This window comes from Phoenix dactylifera, chromosome 3 (assembly GCF_051530095.1).
Source record: "Phoenix dactylifera cultivar Ajwa chromosome 3, Ajwa_hap1_PhDact_Kaust_v1.1, whole genome shotgun sequence".
NCBI classification, from domain to species: Eukaryota; Viridiplantae; Streptophyta; class Magnoliopsida; order Arecales; family Arecaceae; genus Phoenix; species Phoenix dactylifera.
Window position 1 is genome coordinate 4,202,501 of NC_143192.1, and position 21,106 is coordinate 4,223,606.

The 21,106-nt window shown below is 46.8% G+C and overlaps 1 protein-coding gene across 1 annotated transcript; it reads left to right on the forward strand.

Moving 5' to 3' along the window:
* Positions 1-454: 454 nt before the first annotated feature.
* LOC148714208 (uncharacterized) lies at positions 455-15,184 on the forward strand. Its single transcript, XM_089929363.1, has 3 exons — positions 455-634; positions 716-1,336; positions 15,050-15,184. The coding sequence occupies exons 1-3, from the start codon at positions 455-457 to the stop codon at positions 15,182-15,184; spliced, it is 936 nt and encodes a 311-aa protein (XP_089785489.1).
* Positions 15,185-21,106: the final 5,922 nt, after the last annotated feature.

Consider the following 21,106-nt stretch of genomic DNA (forward strand, 5'->3'; position numbering starts at 1 on the left):
TAACCATCTCGTCCTTTTTGCAGAAATCGACGACGTCATGCAGTCGGACAAGGCAATGGCTGTTAGTAGGGCGTCCCTACTGGAAGCGGTCCGGAGGAAGAAACGGACTCCTCCGAGCGGGGTCCCACCGGCGAAGAAGCCCCGCCAGCAGGCGACTCCGACGCCGACAGACGGGTCCGGGCCCACCGATCAGGGGGACGCCGCGGGCTCGGACCGACAGTTGACGCCGTATCAGCCCTCCAGTGATGAGACTATCATTTTTCTGGAGGTGTCATCCGGGCGCGCCCGGGGCGGCCGGGTCGGACGCAGTCGGTCCCCAGCCCGATCTTCGACTCGGTCGGCTTCGGATGATACGAGAAGGAGGGGCGCGCCGAGGCCCCGGCCGAGCGGGACCCTGTCGATCTCTGGCGCGGCCCCTGCCCCGCGCACGGTCGGCATGACTCTCTCCCAAGCGATGGGTAAGGGTAAGGCTGCAGAACCACCGTCCGGCTCCGGGGCGAAGTCGGGGTCGGCCTTCACTTTCGCCGGCGCCCGAAATCTCGTCGAGACGGTGCTGCTGGAGAGGGACCGTAGGCAGGTCCGGCAGATGAGCATCCCTGAAGTCGGAGCTGCCAGCTGCGTCTGTCTCATGTCGGTGAGTGTTCTTTTGGTCGCTTTCGTCGTTTATAGGCTCTGTTGATCCCCGTCTGACGCTCTCATTTTTCCTATCTCTTAGCTCGCCCAGTACATGATCCGCCTGGAGGAGAGCCACGAGGAACAGGCGAGGCTTCTGGCGAGGACCGAGAGCCGACTGAAAGCTGTAGAGGAGGGAGGCCAGGCTGCGGCGGGGAGGACGACCAGGGACCTCGAAACGAGGCTCCAGGTGGCCGAAGAGCGGGCACTCGGCTTCGCCGTCCTCGAGAGGCAACTGTTGGATGCTCAGGAGCAACTCAAGGTTGCCTCGGGTCTCGAAAGCGAGATCAGGAAGGCGGAGGAGCGGGCCGAAAAGCAGTCCCGGAAGGCTGCCGACTTCCGGGAGAGGTGGGAGAAGGCCCAGCAGTCGGCCGACAAAGCCCGCAACCGAACCCGATCTCTTGAAGCCAAGCTGGCCGAATTGGAGTCGGCCTTGGAGGGGACTCGTGCGAGCAACCAGGAGCTTCATTCGCGCCTGGAGGAGGCTGAGGCTGCTCGCGTCGCTGCCGAGGCGAGGCACATGGAGGCTCGGGCCGATCTGCTGAGGGTCTCCTCCGAGGCGGACGACCGGATTGTGGCGAAGGTCATGGAAGCGAAAGCTCAGATTACGGAGCGAGCGGAGGCTGCGCTGGCCGAGAAGAGCGCGGGAATCGGGCGTCAGGCGGTACAGGCCTATCGTCAGTCCGCCGAGTTCATCCGTGACATGTCGGACGCGGGGTCCGACTCCTTTGCCTTAGGCTTCGATGAAGGCCTGGCAAGGGTATCCGCTAAATACCCCGGAATTGACCTGAGTGGGGTCTCCCTCCTCGACTCCCCTCCGATGCCATTGCCTGCCGATTCTCCAACCGTCTCCCTACCCTTCGTGGACGTGCTCGCCGTTCCCGACCCAGGGGTTTCTCCAAGCTGACTCTCTGTACTTTTCTTTGTTCTTTTCTTTGTATGTTGGCGTTTTGCCATGTTGTATGGGTCTCGGCCCTGATGCAATGAAAGTTAATGCAAACAAAGTGTTTCCTCATTTCACTTTCGTCCTTCCTCTTTTTAACTCTTGGTAGCGTCTCGCCAACTCCTGACTCTTGAAGTTCTTCCGGCGCTAGGCCAGGCATCCGAGGGTTAGGCCTCAGGAAATTCTTCCAGCGCTAGGCCAGGCATCCGAGGGTTAGGCCTCAGGAAATTCTTCCGCTGGTCGGCCAAGGCTGGCGCAAGCTGAGGCGACCGGTCGGGGCTTCAGGCTAGTCTGCTCCCGGGATGATCATCGGGTTAGCCTGGCATCCGAGGGCCGAGCCTCAGGGAATTCCGCTCGTTGGTCGGCCAAGGCTGGCGCAAGCCGAGGCGACCAGTCGGGGCTTCAGGCTAGTCTGCTCCCGGAATGATCATCGGGTTAGCCTAGCATCCGAGGGCCGAGCCTCGGAGAATTCCGCTCGTTGGTCGGCCAAGGCTGGCGCAAGCCGAGAAGACCGGTCGGGGCTTCAGGCTAGTCTGCTCCCGGGATGATCATCGGGTTAGCCTGGCATCCGAGGGCCGAGCCTCGGGGAATTCCGCTCGTTGGTCGGCCAAGGCTGGCGCAAGCCGAGGCGACCGGTCGGGGCTTCAGGCTAGTCTGCTCCCGGGATGATCATCGGGTTAGCCTGGCATCCGAGGGCCGAGCCTCGGGGAATTCCGCTCGTTGGTCGGCCAAGGCTGGCGCAAGCCGAGGCGACCGGTCGGGGCTTCAGGCTAGTCTGCTCCCGGGATGATCATCGGGTTAGCCTGGCATCCGAGGGCCGAGCCTCGGGAAATTCCGCTCGTTGGTCGGCCAAGGTTGGTGCAAGCCGAGGCGTCCGGTCGGGGCTTCAGGCTAGTCTGCTCCCGGGATGATCATCGGGTTAGCCTGGCATCCGAGGGCCGAGCCTCGGAGAATTCCGCTCGTTGGCCACGCGCCTGTCACTTGCCGCTCGACGGGGTTTCTCCGTGGCCAGCTGCGATCGTGTTTCTCCTCCTCTCGAAGCGTCGCCTGGGGAACACCAGTAGGCCATTAAATGCTAATTGAGGCGTTACCTGGGAAATCGGACCGGCCAGTTGCTGCTTGCGAGGAGTGCCAGTTAAGCGGCCGCGATACGCGCGTTCTTCGAGGCGGATGCGGCCTGGGCGCGTGCGGAGATACGTGGGCCGCGGGATACATGCCGTCCGGAGTGTCCTGCACGAAGAATGCAATTAAGGAGAACGACGCTTAGGAGATCGTGGGGGGATAAACCTCGAGAGCCGGAATGGCTCCGGATTCGATGTGCCCGCATTTATTGGAGCCACCCGCATCGGAACGATCGGGGGGCCACAGTTTGGCTATAAATATAAGCGCAGGTGCGGTGGAGCCTGCCAAGCCGGAGCTGTTCAGGTTGCCATGGATCGTGGACCTCCTCTCTGGCGCGTGGCTGGGAAATCCCTGCCGGAGGAACGGGAGGCGCGCCCCTCGCGACTTCCACCAACTAGCCGTTTCATCTGGGATCAACGGGAGGATTCTCCCCGGTGGAACTCCGCTCTAGGCGTTTCATCCGGGATCACATCCCCCCTCTTTTCAGTCCCACCTCCCCATGGAGCTCCGCGCCAGACGCTTCATCCGGGATCACGCCTCCTCGCGCTCTTCTCCCTTATATTCCTTTCCTCCCCTTCTCCTGGGGAGGACCGGAATATCCCTTGGAGGTGGCGTTCCTCTAGAAGCAGTGTGAACTTCTTCTTCGTCCGCGCCGGCTCTTCGTCTTTTGCGTGAGGCGTCGATGGCGCCTCCGGGGGGAAGCACCCACGGCCAGTGGGATTGCAGCTGCTTCGGGCGGAGGGTTCGGGATCCCAGATCTTCAGCTCCACGGAGTCCCCACCTCTTCCTTAGTTTCTTTACTCCCCAATCCCCCTCTGGGAATTCTTTGTAATCACACGAACACGCCATTGTAACCAGGAATTATTGAAATGAAAAGAACTATATATTTTTTTGAACTGTCTTTCTGGCTTTGTCTTTCTACTGGTAATACACCCGCAGGTTAGCGAAATTCCAGCTCCTTGGAATTTCTCGACCATCTAGTGCCTCCAACTGGTAGGAGCCAGGTCGGTTTATCCAGCGAACCCTATACGGGCCTTCCCAATTTGGCGCCAGCTTTCCACCTTCCGCGGGTTGAGATGCTTTGGCCCGCCTTAGCACCAGATCTCCGATTCTGAAAAGTTTTGGTCGGACCTTGGAGTTATAATATCGGGCCACCCTCCGCTGATACATCGCCATCCGGACCTGCGCCATTTCCCTCGCTTCTTCCAAGAGGTCCAGGTTCCCTCGGAGCTGCTCCGAATTGGCCTCGGGTCGGTGCGCGGCCACCCGGGGCGAGGGGAGTCCGAGCTCCACGGGACGACCGCTTCCGTGCCATAGGTTAGGCCGAAAGGCGTCTCCCCGGTAGGGGTCCGATGCGTGGTCCGATACGCCCAAAGGACGTTCTCGAGTTCTTCGACCCAAGCTTGCCTCGTCCGACCGATTCGCGCCTTAATTTCTTGGAGGATTGTCTGATTTGTCACCTCGGCCTCACCGTTGGTTTGGGGATGCGACACAGATGTGAACCGATGCTCGATCCCGAACTCCTCGCAGAAGTCACGGAAATGCTTGTTGTCGAACTGTCGACCATTATCCGAGATGAGGACCCGGGGTACCCCAAATCGGACAATGATGTTTTTCTTCACGAACTTCCGGACTTGCGCCTCCGTGATAGTGGCCAGCGGCTCTGCCTCCACCCACTTGGTGAAGTAGTCGATTGCAACAATCAAGAATTTTCGCTGGGCGGAAGCGACGGGGAATGGTCCGAGGATATCCATTCCCCACTGTGCGAAGGGCCAGGGTGCGGTGATTGGTGCCAAGGGGACAGAAGGGACTCTCTGGACGTTGGCGTGGCGCTGGCAGGCGTCGCATTTCCGTACGTGATCCTTTGAGTCCTCCAACAAGGTAGGCCAATAATAGCCTTGCCTCATGATCTTGTGCGCCAAGGACCTAGCTCCCGAGTGCGATCCGCTCAAGGGGCGGAGGCACCTTAAGAGGGGGGCGGTGAACGAGGTCCGATACAGCCTCCCTTCATAGAGTACGTAGTGGGCGGACTTCCTGACAAGTCGCCGAGCTTGATCTTCGTCTTCAGGGAGGATCCCTTCGGCGAGGTAGGCGACGAGCGGGTCCATCCAAGACGGCTCCGGATCAATCGCCATCACCGCCCCAGCCTCGCCGATGCTCGGGGCATCCAGGATCTCCAGGTAGATTGCCCTCGATAGGTTGTGCGCCTCTGCGCCCACCAAGCGGGACAACCTGTCGGCCCTGGCATTTTCGCTTCTGGGGACCTGCTGGAGGTCGACGCTGCCGAGGTCGGGAATGAGTGCTTGCACCTTCCGGACGTAGTTCTGCATGGTCGGGCTCCGGGCCTCGAACTCCCCACGGACCTGCCCGACCACCAGCTGGGAGTCGGTGAAGACCTTCAAATGCCGGATGCCGAGCTCCCCGGTGAGTTTGAGTCCCACGACTTGGGCCTCGTACTCCGCCTCGTTGTTGGTCACTGGAAATCCAAACCTCAAGGCATACTCGGCTATCACTCCATCAGGACTGGTAAGGACCAGCCCGGCCCCTCCACCCTCGGGGTTCGACGACCCATCGATGTGAAGCGTCCAGGTCGGGAGGTCGGGGCTGGGCGTTTCCGGCGGTCTAGGTTCCGCCACCTGCACCGTGCACTCAGCGAGGAAGTCCGCGAGCACCTGGGCCTTGATGGCGGGTCGAGGCTGGTAGCGGATGTCGAACTCACCGAGTTCTACTGCCCACTTCACCAGCCGTCCCGCATTCTCGGGGTTGCTGAGGATCTGTCGTAGTGGTTGATCAGTTAAGAGGGTGACAGAATGGGCCTGGAAATAGGGGCGGAGCCTCCTGGTCGCGGTCAGCAGCGCGAAGGCGATCTTTTCAGCCTTCGTATACCGCACCTCGGCATCCCGTAGGACCCGGCTGATGTAGTACACGGGCTTCTGGAGCTTTGCCTCTTCCCGAACCAGCACCGCACTGACCGCGGTTGGGGAGACCGCCAGATAGAGGTAGAGCATCTCCCCTTCTTGCGGCTTGGACAGCAGGGGAGGAGACGCCAGGTATTCCTTGAGCTGGTCGAATGCTGCTTGACATTCGGCCGTCCAGAGAAAGTCTTTCGGGCGTTTTAACACCTTGAAGAATGGTTGGCAGCGTTCGGCCGATTTTGCCACAAATCGTCCGAGCGCGGCAACCCTTCCAGCGAGCTCCTGAACCTCCTTCACTTTGGTCGGAGGGGACACACCTTGGATGGCCTTGATTTTGTCCGGGTTGGCGTCGATACCCCGCTGGTTGACAATGAAACCGAGGAACCTCCCGGCCGAAGCGCCAAAGGCGCACTTCGCTGGGTTCAGCTTCATGCGAAACTTCCGCAAGGTGGTGAAAGTCTCCTCCAGATCCACGATGTGCTGGTCTGCCTGGCGGCTCTTCACCAGCATATCGTCCACGTACACCTCCATGTTCCGGCCGATTTGCTCTTTGAAGATTTTGTTGACGAGGCGCTGGTAAGTGGCGCCAGCATTCTTCAGACCGAAGGGCATTACCTTGTAGCAGTACAGCCCCCGGTCTGTTATAAAGGCAGTTTTCTCCTCGTCCTGTGGGGCCATCATTATCTGGTTGTAACCGGAGAAGGCGTCCATGAAAGACAGCAGCTGATGTCCGGAAGTCGCGTCGACCAGTTGGTCTATCCGCGGAAGCGGAAAGCTATCCTTAGGGCACGCCTTGTTCAGGTCGGTATAGTCGACGCACATCCTCCACTTCCCGCTCGCCTTCCGGACAAGTACGACATTTGCCAGCCACTCGGGATAACTCACCTCCCTTATGAATCCTGCCTCCAAGAGTTTGTCTACCTCCTGGTCGACCACCCGGATCCGATCCGGGGCACAGTGTCTCTTCTTCTGCTTCACTGGCCGGTGGGTCGGGTCGACGTTGAGGGCGTGAGAGATGACCTCCGGGTCGATCCCAGGTACATCGGCCGCCGACCAGGCAAATACATCGGCATTGGCTCGGAGGAATTCCACCAACCGGGCCCGAGCCCCCGGGTCGAGATTGGCGCCGACCCGGACCGCCCGGTCCCGGCGGCCTTCCTCGAGGGGAACTTCGACCACACCCTCGGCCGACTCCCCCTGCCGCAAGGCCACCTCGTCTCTGGCATCAAGGGACTCGACGCTTAGGGCTTCTGCGGGCTTCTTCCCTTTGAGGGTCGCTAAGAAACATTGCCGTGCGGTCGGTTGGTCACCTCGGACCTCCCCGATCCCGACCGTCGTGGGGAACCGCATGAGCAAGTGGTACGTGGAGACCACCGCACGAAGGGCGTTCAGCCCGGGTCGTCCGAGGATAGCGTTGTAAGCCGAGGGAACACGGACGACCAAGAACCCGAGTCGCACCGTGGCTTCTGCGGGTGCGACGCCCGCAGTCACAGGCAGCTCAACGACACCTTCCACCGGGACAGCGTCACCGGTGAATTCTACGAGGGGGGTGGACATTTTGTGCAACAATTGTTTGGACAAGCCCAGCTTTTGGAAGGCCTCGTAAAACAAGATATCAGCTGAGCTTCCACTATCCACAAGAACACGCCTTACATCATAGTTTGCCATGGTGGGGGAGATCACCATGGCATCATCGTGGGGGGTCTGAACCCCCTTTACATCCTCATCACAAAAAGTGATTACATTGCCGACCCTCTGCCTCTTTGCGACGGCCGTCCCTGACGCCTCCGTCGAGCCCCCTGCGTTCCTCACGGGCCGGGGGCAGCCCCCAGTGATAGTGTGGATCACGCCCGCAACGGGTCGATTCTGCTCCCGAGGCCCCGGAGGAGCCGGATCGGCCGGACGCGGGTCTGCGGGGGGACGTCGGTCGCTCACATATCGACCGAGACGCCCCCGGCGGATGAGAGCCTCGATCTCGTCCCGAAGCTGGAAGCAGTCTTCTGTGTCGTGGCCGTGGTCTCGGTGGTACTCACAGTACGCCCGGGAGGGCCTCTTCCCAGGGATCTTCCGCATCTGTCTCGGGGCCGGGAGGTCCTCCCGCCCCTTGATCTCCATAAGGATCTTGGCCCGGGGAGTCAGGAGAGGGGTGTACCGGTCGAAACGTCGGGGCGGAGAACGAGGGCGTGGGGCGCCGTGGTTCTTCGCCGGCGACGGGCTTCTGCACCGACGCTGGGGCGTCGGGCTCCTCCTCTGGCGTGCCTCTTTCCGCCTTTTCTTCCCAAGCTTTGGAGGGATCTCGGCGGCCTCCTTGCTCCGGTGGGCGGCCGCCTCCTCGGCGTCCGCATACTGGTTCGCCCGGGACAACAGCTCTGGGAAGCTCCGCGGCAGGCGTTTGTCCAGGGAGAAGGTGAGTCTGCCCTTCTGGAAGCCACGCTTCAGGGCTGAAAGAGCTACCTCCTGACTCAGGCTCCGGACCTCCAGCGTAGTCCTGTTGAAGCGGGTAAGATAATCCCGCAGGCTTTCTCCCTCGTTTTGCCGGACATCAAAGAGGGAGTCGGAGACCAGTCGCCGCCGGCTACTGACGGCGAAATGAGTGACGAAGAGGCGAGTGAACTGGTCGAAGGACCGGATTGAGTCAGCCTCCAGCCCGGCGAACCACGCCCTCGCCGGGCCACGGAGGGTTGTCGGGAAAGCCTTGCAGAGAAGGGGATCTGATGCTCCGTGGAGGAGCATAAGGGTCCTGAAACTCTCGACGTGATCCCGCGGGTCCGCCGCCCCGTCATAGGGCTCGATCGCCGGCATTTTGAACCCCGGCGGATTCGGGGTCCGCAGGATCCTCGAGGCAAGCGCCGGCTGGGAGGAGATCTCTAAGTCGGCGAAGGAATCTTTGGAATGGCCCTTCAGGACCTGGAGTTGTCGGTGGAGATCGTCCACCCGCCGGTCCAGGGAGCGCGACCGGTGGGTGGGAGACAAGGAGCGGCGAGAGGGGGACCGACTGGAGCGTGGGTTCCTCGAGGACTGGGGGGTCTGGGAACGCGCCCGGGCCCGCCTTTCGGACCCCGCGCAGCTCCGGTGGGAAGGTCCCGGCAGAATGGAGCGTGCTCGAGAATCCTCCTTGCGCCGGCGCTCCTCCCCATGGGAGAGGAAGGAGCGCGGGTTGAGGAGGACAGGCGAACGCTCAGGCAGCGGCGGCTCCTGAGCCCGCTGCAGCGCCCGGGACATCGCACCCTGCAGATTCTGCACTGCCTCCGCAAGGGTGCGAACCTGCTGGGTTAGTTGGTCGAACTGGGCGGCTTCGACCGTCTGAACGGGCGGTGGGGAGGTGGAGTGTTGCTGAGAGTGTGTTGGAGATGCAGCGGCCTTCCGGCCAGAGGCGCGAGAGGCCCCGCGACCGGAAGCATTGGAAGCTCCACGACCACCTTGCCGTGCCATTACGATCGCTCTGAGATCCAGGTCCCTTCCTCTAGCGCCAACTGTTGCTGGGGGTTCAAACCAAGAACGATTGGCACAGCGGTGTGAACGGGGTTCCCTTGGAATTGCTTCGGTTGCGCTCCACCTTCCGCCGGGAAACCTGCAAGCAAGCCTCGCACCACCACCGGGGTAGTGGGGGCCCTCCGACGATCAAGTTAGGGAAGATCGAAGGAGAAGGAGAGGTAGCAGGTAAGATGATACTCTGGAAAATCTTGCTTACCCTCCCCCTTCCCCCCCAGCCGCATATATACCAGGCTGGGGGGTTTTTTTTGGGGATTGGTCATCGTGTGGCGCGATGGGGTTGCCACTGACATGGTCGTTACAGGGCGTCGTGGGGCAGCGCTGGGTATGGCTATGGCAGGGCGTAGTGGAGCTCCGCTTTGTACGGCTGTTACAGGGGATCGTGGAACAGCGCCGGATACGGCCGTTGCAGGGAGTAGTGGAGCAGGGGGCCGCGGCGTGCCTCAGGGGAACAGTCTGTTGTTGTCAGAGATTGCCGACTCGGGGTCGGATTGCTGGATCAAGGGGCAGCCGACTCGAGGTCGGGCTGCGGAGCCGAAGATATTCGACTTGGGGTCGGATCGCTGGATCAAGGGGCAGCCGACTCGGGGTCGGGCTGCGGAGCCGAAGATATCCGACCCGAGGTCGGATTGCTGGATCAAGGGGCAGCCGTAGTCTTCCTGGGCGCGCGTGCCGGTCACGTGGGGCATGGTGGCTAAGTTCCCCCGTAACAGCTCCCACCAAGCTAAAGCTTGGTCTCTAAATTTTCAGGATACCAGCTTCACCTTCTTCTCTTCTAGGACACATCCTTGTATTCAATGATGCATGCGAAGGTGTTCAACCAATCGAGTATCTTTGTCACCCCATCCGAAAGGTCCCTAACGTATAACTCCTTCAAGGATTGGATTGTCAAATCAGATGGCTATGTAACGCGATCCTCAACATGATCATCAACATAATCATCTTCATAGTGTGGTCTAAAGAAGTTCGATCCTCGACAAAAGCCAAATACATGGTCGAGAGATCTACTTACCTTATCAATTCTTCTATCTCAATATCTTGGTATTCATTTCATCAATGTGGCTCTTCATGAACATCAGCCCTAGACTGATTCTAATTTTGGTTCTATCTCTATTTCTTCTTCCGACCACCAGCCATCTATTTATATCAAAGTTCGAGTACCATGAAGCAATGAGGCTTCAACACGAACAATGCACACAACAGTCGTAGTTATATAGAGAGAAGCAAAATGAACAAGAAGAGAAAAGTGTAGGATAAACTTCACATAGTCTTTAATGGAAAAGTCATTGGCGAGAAGCTAATATTGCTGCGAACTTCATCTACGAATGCATTGGCTCCTACGAGGCTTGGTGTGGTCCAACTGATTGTGCTTGCTAGGCATATCCTTCTCTACAACAGAATAGAAATTGGAAGGAAGATGGGAGCATTTGAAACTTTTATTCTAAAATCTGCGTAATGGTAGAACAACAAATATAAAAAAATAAATCAATAAAAAAATAGAAGATTTTAAAAAGGAGGAAAGAAAATTATATACTTCTAACAAGATAATGGTAGCCTTGTATATTATAATACCTGTCCCCAAGTCTACATAATTAGTCATATCAATTTGTATAAAGATATGCACATTAGACAATCTGCCATTATGTTTAGAACCATGTTCTAGGAGGAGGTTATGGGTTCGAATTTTAGGAAGGTTGTATTTTAAGGATTTTAACTCATAATTTCTAGAAAATCTAAAGTTATGATACCATGATAACAATATGTCAGATTGCAAAAGCTTAAGCTAATAGCAAAAGGGTCACCAATGTAAATTAGACTTGATAAACAATATTATACAACTGGCAACATTTTCTTAGCAATCCATATGCCCTTGTAAAAATCCAGTAACTCGATCATAAGGACTTCATAATCCACCAAGTGGTTAAACTAACAAGAAAAATTAGAACCACTAAAGAAAAGAACTAGATCAAAAGAATGAAACAAAACAACATTCATATAGTCCAATTTCATACATCATTGATACATCAAATCATTGAAAACACAACACAAAATGATTGATAAAACTTCAATAAACTCTAGAGTTAATTAGGTCTACACCAAGGAGGGGGAGGAAAAAGAGAAAAGTAAAAGGTAATGGATAGATTTAGAAGCCTTGTCCATGTTGTTATCGATATCAATTGTCTAGTAGATAGTGCATCTAGAGCCCGAATAAAGCCTTCTTTCCCTTTTTATAGTAAAAGGGATACGCAATTGCAGAAATGACTATCTTTGTTAGTTAGTAACAATGGTTCTCGATATGACTATCTTACTTTTAAGTGTCCAAATTACTACTAACAGGAGTTAATTGCAGAAATAACCTTTCTCGAAAACTTTGGCCAAAATGCTTTACATTCTTTTTGATAGTGTTATTAAGAGTGCTGTATAGGTGCCTAAGCGGTCTACCTATGCACTTGTAAAGCATAGATTACTTACATAGCAGCAGAGTAGACTTATATTAGAAGAAAAAATAACTTTTTTTTGATTTGTACTTTCTTTCATTACCTTATTTTCACTATTATACTGAAATAATTTTTTATTTTACATAAATTGAAAGTGAAAATACATAACTTACAAGATGCTTTTACTTTGCTTATTCCTTTCCCTATTTCTTCTTACCTCGGAACCTCCTCCTTCGCATATGTATCACCAACTGGAGGCTCTTATGAAGCTTTCCAATACCTATTCTACTACTAGCAAGCCTTCAATACGCTGCCTAGTTGTTCAATGGCCCACTCTCATGTCATTCCTCTTGTTCTTGCTCAACTCATTAAAAAGATCATTTTCTTCTCTTGTCATGTTATTCCTCTTCTTCCCTTTTTATCCTTTTTTTTTGTTCATTACCCTTACAAAAATAGCTTATTGTATTTCTAGCCTTCGAAAATTACTATTTGCATATGTATCTCTTAAAACATCATATTTTTGCATGAATACATATGCGGTTATATTTTTAGTTGACGGTGTTGAGAAGTAATCATTTTAAGAATAAAATAATTTTATCACCCCTTACAATAATATTCTTGAGGAATATATAACAAATGCAGGGATGTTAACATAAAAGGATAATTATGCCAAATGATATTCGGAAGGGTTATTTATTAGAATTGTTAGCCAAACATCTAATAGGAGGGGAATCCATGCAAAACCAGGATGTTTGAGGGGTGCGTATGTAAATAGTTACTTTCGGGGTGGATATTCAATAAGTTAGATTTGTAAATGTTTATGTGCAAGGAATCCTTATTTATATGCATGGTCGAACATGAATATTAACCATATTGTTTTTAAGGGCTTTTTGCATGGATACCCTTCTAAATATTAGATTTTGCGTGAATATTCTTTCAAAATTAATATTTGCATGTATACCCTTGTAAAACTCTGTTATTGTACAAATACCCCTAATATAACAGTTATTTTAACGGTGTTAAAAAAATAATATTTATATTAATTAAAAATAAAATTAAATTTTGAAATGACATTATAATCCTTACACCACTCCAACCCCCCCGGCGCGTCTTCCCCATCCCCTGCGAGCTCCTCGCCGCCGCCGTCCCCCCCCCGAGCTCCCCGCCCCCCGCGCGGCGCGTCTTCCCCATCCCCCGCGAGCTCCCCCCCTTCGTACCCCCCCTGCGCGGCGCGTCTTCCCCACCCCCCGCGAGCTCCCCCCCCGCCGTTCTCCCCTCACCCCCCGCCGTCTCCCCCGCGAGCTTCCCCCCACCGTCCCCCCCGTGGGCTTCCCAACCACCGCGCCTGGCTTCCCCAACCCCTGCGGGCTTCCCCCCCGCCGCTCAGCATCCCCACCCCACCCCCTGTGGGCTTCCCACCCCGCCCCCCGCGTATCAAGATCCTGATCGCGGGCATTCGCGATGCAGCTGGCTCGTGATCTCCTTCCTATTCCTCCCAGTTTTGTAATCCAACCTATGATAAACAAAAATTCTTCTAACCGCAAAACTTATCTTTTGGGGCGATCTATCTTTCAAATCTTTCATATCTCTCCTATCTGTTGATTATAAGAAAATATTTCAATATCATGTTACCCTCTCTTCCCTTTCATTGATTTATACTATTTTTCTTTTATTAATCTGAACCAAAAAAAAATCATTACAAGTGTTCGAAGAACAATAATGATTATTGTAGCTGATTTTATTTCATTCCTATTTTTTACTGTGAACCTATATTGAAGCTCTATTTTTTGGTTTCTAGCTGCATACCATATATTTTATTTGAGAATAAATCCTATTATATATTTTTGTTATATTCATGATAAAGAAACAGGCCTCTCGTCATAGAACCAAATGCATTTCCTAATAAATACAGGATTATAAAGGCTATCACATTAATAAATGTATCTCAATTCTTTTCATCTACTAAGTTTTTTTTGCATACATACCCTTCTAAATATAGAAAATTGTATGAATATCCTTGTAAAGTTACTATTTGCTTGTATACTCTTATAAAATTTTTTATTTGTACGCCTAACCATTAAGGGTATTTTAGTCATTTTAATTTGAAACCGCTAATTTTTTTACGGCGTTAGATGACATGGGTATATATGCAAAAATAAGAATAAAAAAGAGTAGAACAGCAAAACAAGTATTTTACGAGGGTATAAATGCAAATATCAATTTTGGAAGGGTATTCACGCAAAATCCGATATTTAGAAGGGTATCCATGCAAAAAACCTTTGTTTTTAAAACTTTACCTTTTGTTTTGAAAATAGGTTAGTAAAGTTCCCAGTTGACTAGGCTTCGGTTAGATGTCCTGACAACCTTTCTTTTCAAAGAGTTAGGCTAAAAATCTTAAATAGGAATCATGATGTAATCTTTTTTCTTATGATTAAGACATGATAAGCTATATTTTCATGTAAACACCAAATCATGTACTAAGTATGTTTCCAAATTTTCAAACTATTGGGTAATTGAGGTTTATGGCAAACTCAATGAGAAAATGGTTCCTTTGTATCTCGGTCGTGAGGACTTTACAATTCACCAAGTGATTGCACTAAAAAAAAAATTAAAAGAAATACCAAAGAGGAACTAGATCAAAAGAAAGAAATTAGATAAACCTTCATTAGTCGTATTTTAAACATCGATAGCTTAAAAAATCACATAAAATGATTAATTAGACCAAAATAAATTTTGGAGCAGGTTGGACCTTATAGAGCGAGTAAAAAGAAAAACATACCTAGAAGAATTTTGGAACTGAGGAAATGGTTAAATTTAGCAATAACTACCTTTGGACAGTGGCTACTAATAAATTTCTATATGAATAATGTCCTTCTAAGTATTCAAACAAATAGTTATGGCAGTTAATTGCAAAAATAACATCTATTGAAAGTTATTTCGCACAAAACTTTCTTGCGGTGCTTATCCTAATAAGGATGACATATCATTTTTTGAATAACATAAAAAAATTAGGTTTACACATTCTTTATTAATTTGCATTATTCGATGCACCCTATTTTGGCCTTGCCAATTAGATATATAGAAATTCAAAGTTACTAAATAAATCCTAATAACAATTACCAAAAATTAATGAATTATAATATTTTAGTTTATAATTAATAATATTCCAAGTATATATCTACTAAAAATCTTATTTGATATGGTCACGATATAAAGTGGAGCATGATTGCCATAGGTCTTAATAAGTAGATTGCACTAAGGATAGACCCCTCTATAAAAAGGTCAACAGAGTCCAAGAAATGCAAGACAAGATGAGATTGGGAATAGAGATACTCACTGGTAGGTTTTTCTATATAGAGGTGGGAGATGAAGAAACTATTAGTGGTTTGAAGAGAGAGATCGCAAAGAAAGAGGAATTTGAAGAAAGTAGGCTTTTGCTCACGCATAACAATGGTTGTCTGATGAAGGAAGATCAGCGCAGCCTTGTTGAATATGGTTGCTATGAAGGCTGTATTCTTTATCTTAACTTTTTGCCAGTTGATGGTTCTCCTAGGCCGACACCCTCTGAAGATTGTGTGACTATCGATTTTAAAGAATCTTAAAGGTATTCTACTTTTATTGACTTTTACATCATGTTTGAAAGGACCTTGTAAGAAGAGTCAATCTTTCAAATTTAATAATGTTATTTTAAGATTGAAACTTTGGTTTGAGTTAGAGCATACTACTAATTGATTTGGTATATTAGTTGTTAATTTCTTTGACTTTTGGTTTGATAAATATTTTTCCTGGATGTTCATATTTTTGAAGCCAATAGCATAGTTCTATTTTTCTAGTCCAATGGTACTAATAATATGCCACAATTATTGATTACAAGTGGCAAAATATATGTAACGTTTTATAAATTCAATGTTTTTTTTTTATGCCAAGTCTATTTTGTCCCTATTTTCTTTCATGCTCTTGCTCGTACTTTTTATGATGGAGACTTTGGAATTTAAGAAGGGGATGAAAGACAAGGGCCATCAATATTCAATGAGAGAGACTCAATGTCTTGTGTAGGATAGAAAGAGGAGGTGAAGGCTACTAGTATCTACTTCCTAATATCTCCAATCCTTAGCACCTCCTCTTCTCAAATCCCATGTATTTCTTCTTTCATTTGAAATACTTATCTTCCTATCTCTCTCTTCTTGTCACATCTCCCTTCCTTATCTCTTTTGCTTAACAAGCACTTTCGCTAATTCCTCTTACATAATCAACACACCCCTTTTTGAAATCCCATGATCTTGCTCTTTCCTCCCTCCTCCCTTCCCATCTCTCACCCTTTCCTTTTTAATTTTTGTGGTTAAACGTTTGAGTCCTCTATGAATGTTCTTTTTATGTTCAATTTGTGATTCTATGAAGTTTTAATCTTTTCTCCTTACTCCAGTAATTTTAAGGTATCAAAATTTTTCGCTCTGATTCAACTTGTCTTCTACTTAAAATTTGCATTTCAATCTATTTCTTTCCATATTATTGTGTTGTATAGAAGTTTCATCCTTAGCTATGATAGGTTGATACATAATGATAGATGGTGAATAGAGATCTATAATAGTGAGAGAGATACTAGTCCTAGGTTTCATTTTTTTTTAGTTACAACAGATTTAGAGGGCGAGTCTTGGTGTAATGGTATAAGATTACTCCATTATGACTTTAGGTTCCATAGGTTAAAAATATGGAAGCAACGCCTCTGCACACAAGGGTAAGGCTGTATATATCTAACCCTCTCTATACCTTAGAATGGGAGGATCCTCATGCATTGGGGTCCCCTTAATAATAATGGATAGTATTGGTTAACAAACCACCTATTTATCCTTTGTATAACTAAGGGACAAGATTTAATTGTACAATTAATTCTTTTTTTAAGTATCTATACTACTACAAAACTCAATTTTTTTATAGAAATTCATCTAGATAATTTATAAATATATTGTTTGTTTTGGCTTGTACATATCTTAGAATTTTCAACTAACTGCATTCAACATGCAACATTCTAGGTACAATATAGAATAGCCTATCATAGCAATAATTGATATTTGTACTTAAGGATGTTTGGTATGTCATTTATGTATTTCTATAAAGTATATTCCAATACCTTCTTATTTTAAGTTATTTTTGATTGTGACACATTCATCAAAAAAGATGGGTTATAGACGAGTGGCTTGATTAGATTAGGTTATAACAATTAGTTTGGTAACTGAGTTTAATTTTTGAACTAGGTGTTCAATTTTGGAGTAGATTTTGATTTTATGGGGTAAAATTATCGTTTGAAAAATACAAATAAAAATTATTTTGTCGAATTGGATGTCTATTTTTTATCAATTAGTTAGGAATTAGTATATGTTAGAGTATAGTTTTTTGTAATATTTTATTTTATAGTAGGAAGGCAACAAATGAGAGTCTATACTTGGACATAATTTCTTCTTTCTTAGTCTAGAAAGCAACAATAGCATCTAAACAACAATAGTTTGTAGTGGCATGCAGTGTCATATCGAATCCTAAGTAAAGGACTTAAGATTTCTTTCATTATAAGTACTTGGCCGTAACTGGCTATATTGATGGTTGCATAGTCCCCTACCTATAGTTAATCATGGCCCGTACATGTATGCTCTAGAGCAGTTTAGAGGAGAATAGAGAGGGAGCTTTTCTCCAAACTATTATTTTTTAATAATTTCATCTATATAACAATAAAATCTAAATAGTCTTTCTCTAGTTTTTTCATAGAGACTCCACAACTCCCTCTCCTTTTCAAGCATCCCTTAGCCCTAGCCTCATTGCTTTTTTTTTTAGCCGAGAAGCCTCCTCTCCCTGTGCCCTTCTCTTTTCTTTCCCTCGCCCCTATTCTCTCCCCCCCTTCCTCCTTTTTCTTTCTTACATGTTGTCTTGGCAAACCTTGTGTCCATGGTAATAGTAGTTTCGCCATCATAAATATTTGGTGGTTTGAGGCAACATGTTCATGTTGAAAATATTTTTTTCTATCACACATATTACCATCTCATCTCTCTTTAGCTCCATGACTTGTGGCAATGGCTTGATGATTGGAGATTTCTCGTGGTCACCATTATTTATATAATGGCTAGATAATGACCTACTAACACAACCTATTAGATCAGCCCAATTAGAAGATTCTAAACCTCAACCTAAACCAACCTTATCCCTCTCTCTCTCTGTGTTTCTTTTGGTTCACATGTTTGCCTACCGCTACTCATGGTCACTTTTCTCTCATAATTCTCTCTTCAATCTACCATTTCTCTTTTACACATAACCCTTTAACCATGCCCTCTTCCTCTCTCTATCTCCCTTGTAATCTCTCTCTCATAACTCTCTTTCTCATCTCTCTTCCATTTCTTTCTCACAGATCTTACCTTGCTCTTTTTTATGAGTTCTTTCACAAGAATGCGGAACTAGAATATCACATATTGAGGAAATATAGGGAGAGGAGCCCCTGTTATGTGATAACCATTTTTAAAAGTTGGGCAATTGCTATTGAGGATAACTTATATATATGCTCATTTTGAAGCTAACTTTGAGACCCACATTTTTGTACTAAATCTTTATTGATTTGGTCAATATATTGGTTAAAATGGGCTGAAAATTTGGCATAAGTTCTATATTTAGCATGATTTTGGAGACATAACTTGATGTATACATATCCATTTAGGATGAAAAATACCTATTTCAAGGTGACTTCGAGAATTTATGCTTTGAGCTTTGGCTAATTTTATCACTACAAGAGATCGAAAATATAACTAAGATCTCTTGGCAAGATTAATTTGTAGGATTGGACAATTCAATAGAAATATAGATTGTTGGGATATGGTAATTTTAATTATATGGTGCTTGTGCAATGTTCAATAAGAAGTGTGAGTGTACTGTAGATAGAGTTGCAATCACTTTATTTTGCTATATATTTATGAGTATATGTGTAACAATCCAGACCCCATCCAAAAAGGCTAGACTTAAGATAGGATGGCAGCTGGCCAGATATTTTCGGATACCCAAACTGTCCCGAACCCTAATAGGATCTATTTAGCAAAGCCCTATAGGATTTGGAAAGGGTTTGGGATTTAAAATTAAAACTTGTTAAGGTTCGGGCTATAGGATTTTAAATGGATTCAGATACAGATAAGGCAAATTTTGCAGGTACCCTACCCCTTGCCATTCCTACCTTAAGGTATTATTAAGTACCTAAGATCTATCTGATTCATATCTAATGTAGGACTAATGACACACCCACAAGGGTCCTCAAAAACTCCCCCAGTTTAAGCCTTGGCATCTGCATCAGGATAAAAGTTTAAATCTATTGCAAATCTAATTATAAGTACCACAAATCTAATTTACAAATTTCACAATTAGCTTGTAGTCAACCTAATAGACGCATGCTACAGTGTTCTCTTATCCACATGGACCATTGGTTAGATCTACTCTGATACTATTTGTAACAATATAGGATCTTACTAAAAAATGCTTGTCAAAAAGGTGTTATTTGGGTTCTTTGATATTGAATAAGTACCCAAGATTTACCTAGTAGATAATAAATATGAGACTAAACACATGCCCACATGAATCTTCACATATTTACTTGTTTAAACCCTAGTATCTTGCCAAGCTCGTGGTCCAAATCTATTTAAATCTAATTACAAGTACCACAAATCTAATCACAAACACTTATGGTCAACCTAAAATGGACCCATGTTGCAGCTGTCTCTTAGTCTATATGGGTCATAGGCCGGATCTGCTACGATATAATTTGTAACAACTCAGTGCCTCATCTAAAAAAGCTAGTCGTAAGATGTTATTAAGTATCCAAGATCTACGTAGTGCATAGCCAATAAGAGACCAAACACATGCCTCCATGGATCCTTACAATATGAGTTCTCATTTATTTAATTAATTTTGTATTGGCATTATTATTTTGATATGTTGAGGTGTTGAGATATTTTTTGTTGTTCACAAGTATTTTTGAGGCAAGTTCTCTCTTTATGTACTCTTTAATCTATTAGAATTTTAGAATTGTATTTTTCCTATAAGACACTTTTTTGTGGAAGTTTTATTACATGTTTTATTGAAGTGGTTGCATTCTTCGTATTAGTGAGTGTATACATAATGTAGTTCACATGGCATGGGATCAATTATGTATAAAAGGGATTATAGAATAAAAACTTCATGAGTTTTTGATATTGAGTTTTATTGATAGATTTAATTGTGTTATTATTATCGGGACTATTGTTATGGATTTTTGTGTGACATTTTTATAGTAGATTGATGCCTGTCATTAGGCAAATCATGACAACCGATTGAAGCCTATCATGGGGCAAATCATGATCGTGTAACAGAAGATGCTTGTCATAGGGTGAATCATGACATTGGTTGCCTAATATCATGAAGAAAATGGACAACAAACTGAAAGTTAAATAAGTTATTTATCATGATGTATTATTTAAACATGTCCAAACTTAGAAATTGTAATTATTTTAGCTATTGAGTTAGTGGTAATCTTCATATTGTATGCATAGCCATTATTTGTGTATTATCATACTTCTATACTTGTTATTTTAATAAAACAAAATGTATATTGAATTGGTTTTTTTTAAAAAAAATTGGTGAATTTCTCTTTAAATTGAAGTGTGTACAATTAAGAATTTATTCGTTGTTAAGCTTATAGCTTTCTTCTTGTCTAGATGAACGAATCAGTAAACTTAGTTGTCTCGAGGATGCAGTTGGAGTATTATCAATCTTTCTTTCATTTGAGACCTTGTTGCTCAGAACCTTGTATTGTAGTTGTTCGACTGGTATTATATCATCATGTGGAACTATTATTTAATCCATACCAAATGTTGGTATCGTTATGCTTGTGTTAAATTTTTTTTTTTATTACTTTAAGATTTGGATGCTCATAGACCTTAAGCTAGGTTATGTGCAGGAAGTTATTTAGATCCTTTCCATATATATCTTTGTCTAGCTGACATTGTATTTAGTTGATTGATAGATTAGGCTTGAGATACTTACAGGGCTGAGCCTTGCGAGGTGTCTACCCTGTCGGCAGTATCATGTTAGGGCATGATAGATGGTGTTTAATCGTTGGTGGTAGTAAGGATGCCAGTTTTGACATGTTTTTGATTAGATTTTTAAATTTGACTGGTTCAAATTTGAATTTCAAATTGATGGATATTATAGTGCTCTGGGGTCCCCTCAAACCAAGACTCATAGGTACCACTAGATTTGAGATAAATATATATTACTATAGAAGGAGTTTTAGAAGAAAAATCATGTTCGAATTGTGGTTACCAATCGACAACATTAGAGTGGCTATTTAAATCCCCACTAATGGCTATGACTATGCCATTAGATGACTGTACTTAACTAGAATTAAGCTAAACAAGAAATTTCAAAAAGGATATATGTGGACTTTTGGCTAGGTGGTATATCGGGTTAAAAATTAGCCTTGGCTTTAGGTCGGGCTTTAGGCTTGGTTCAAAAGGTCTCAGGAT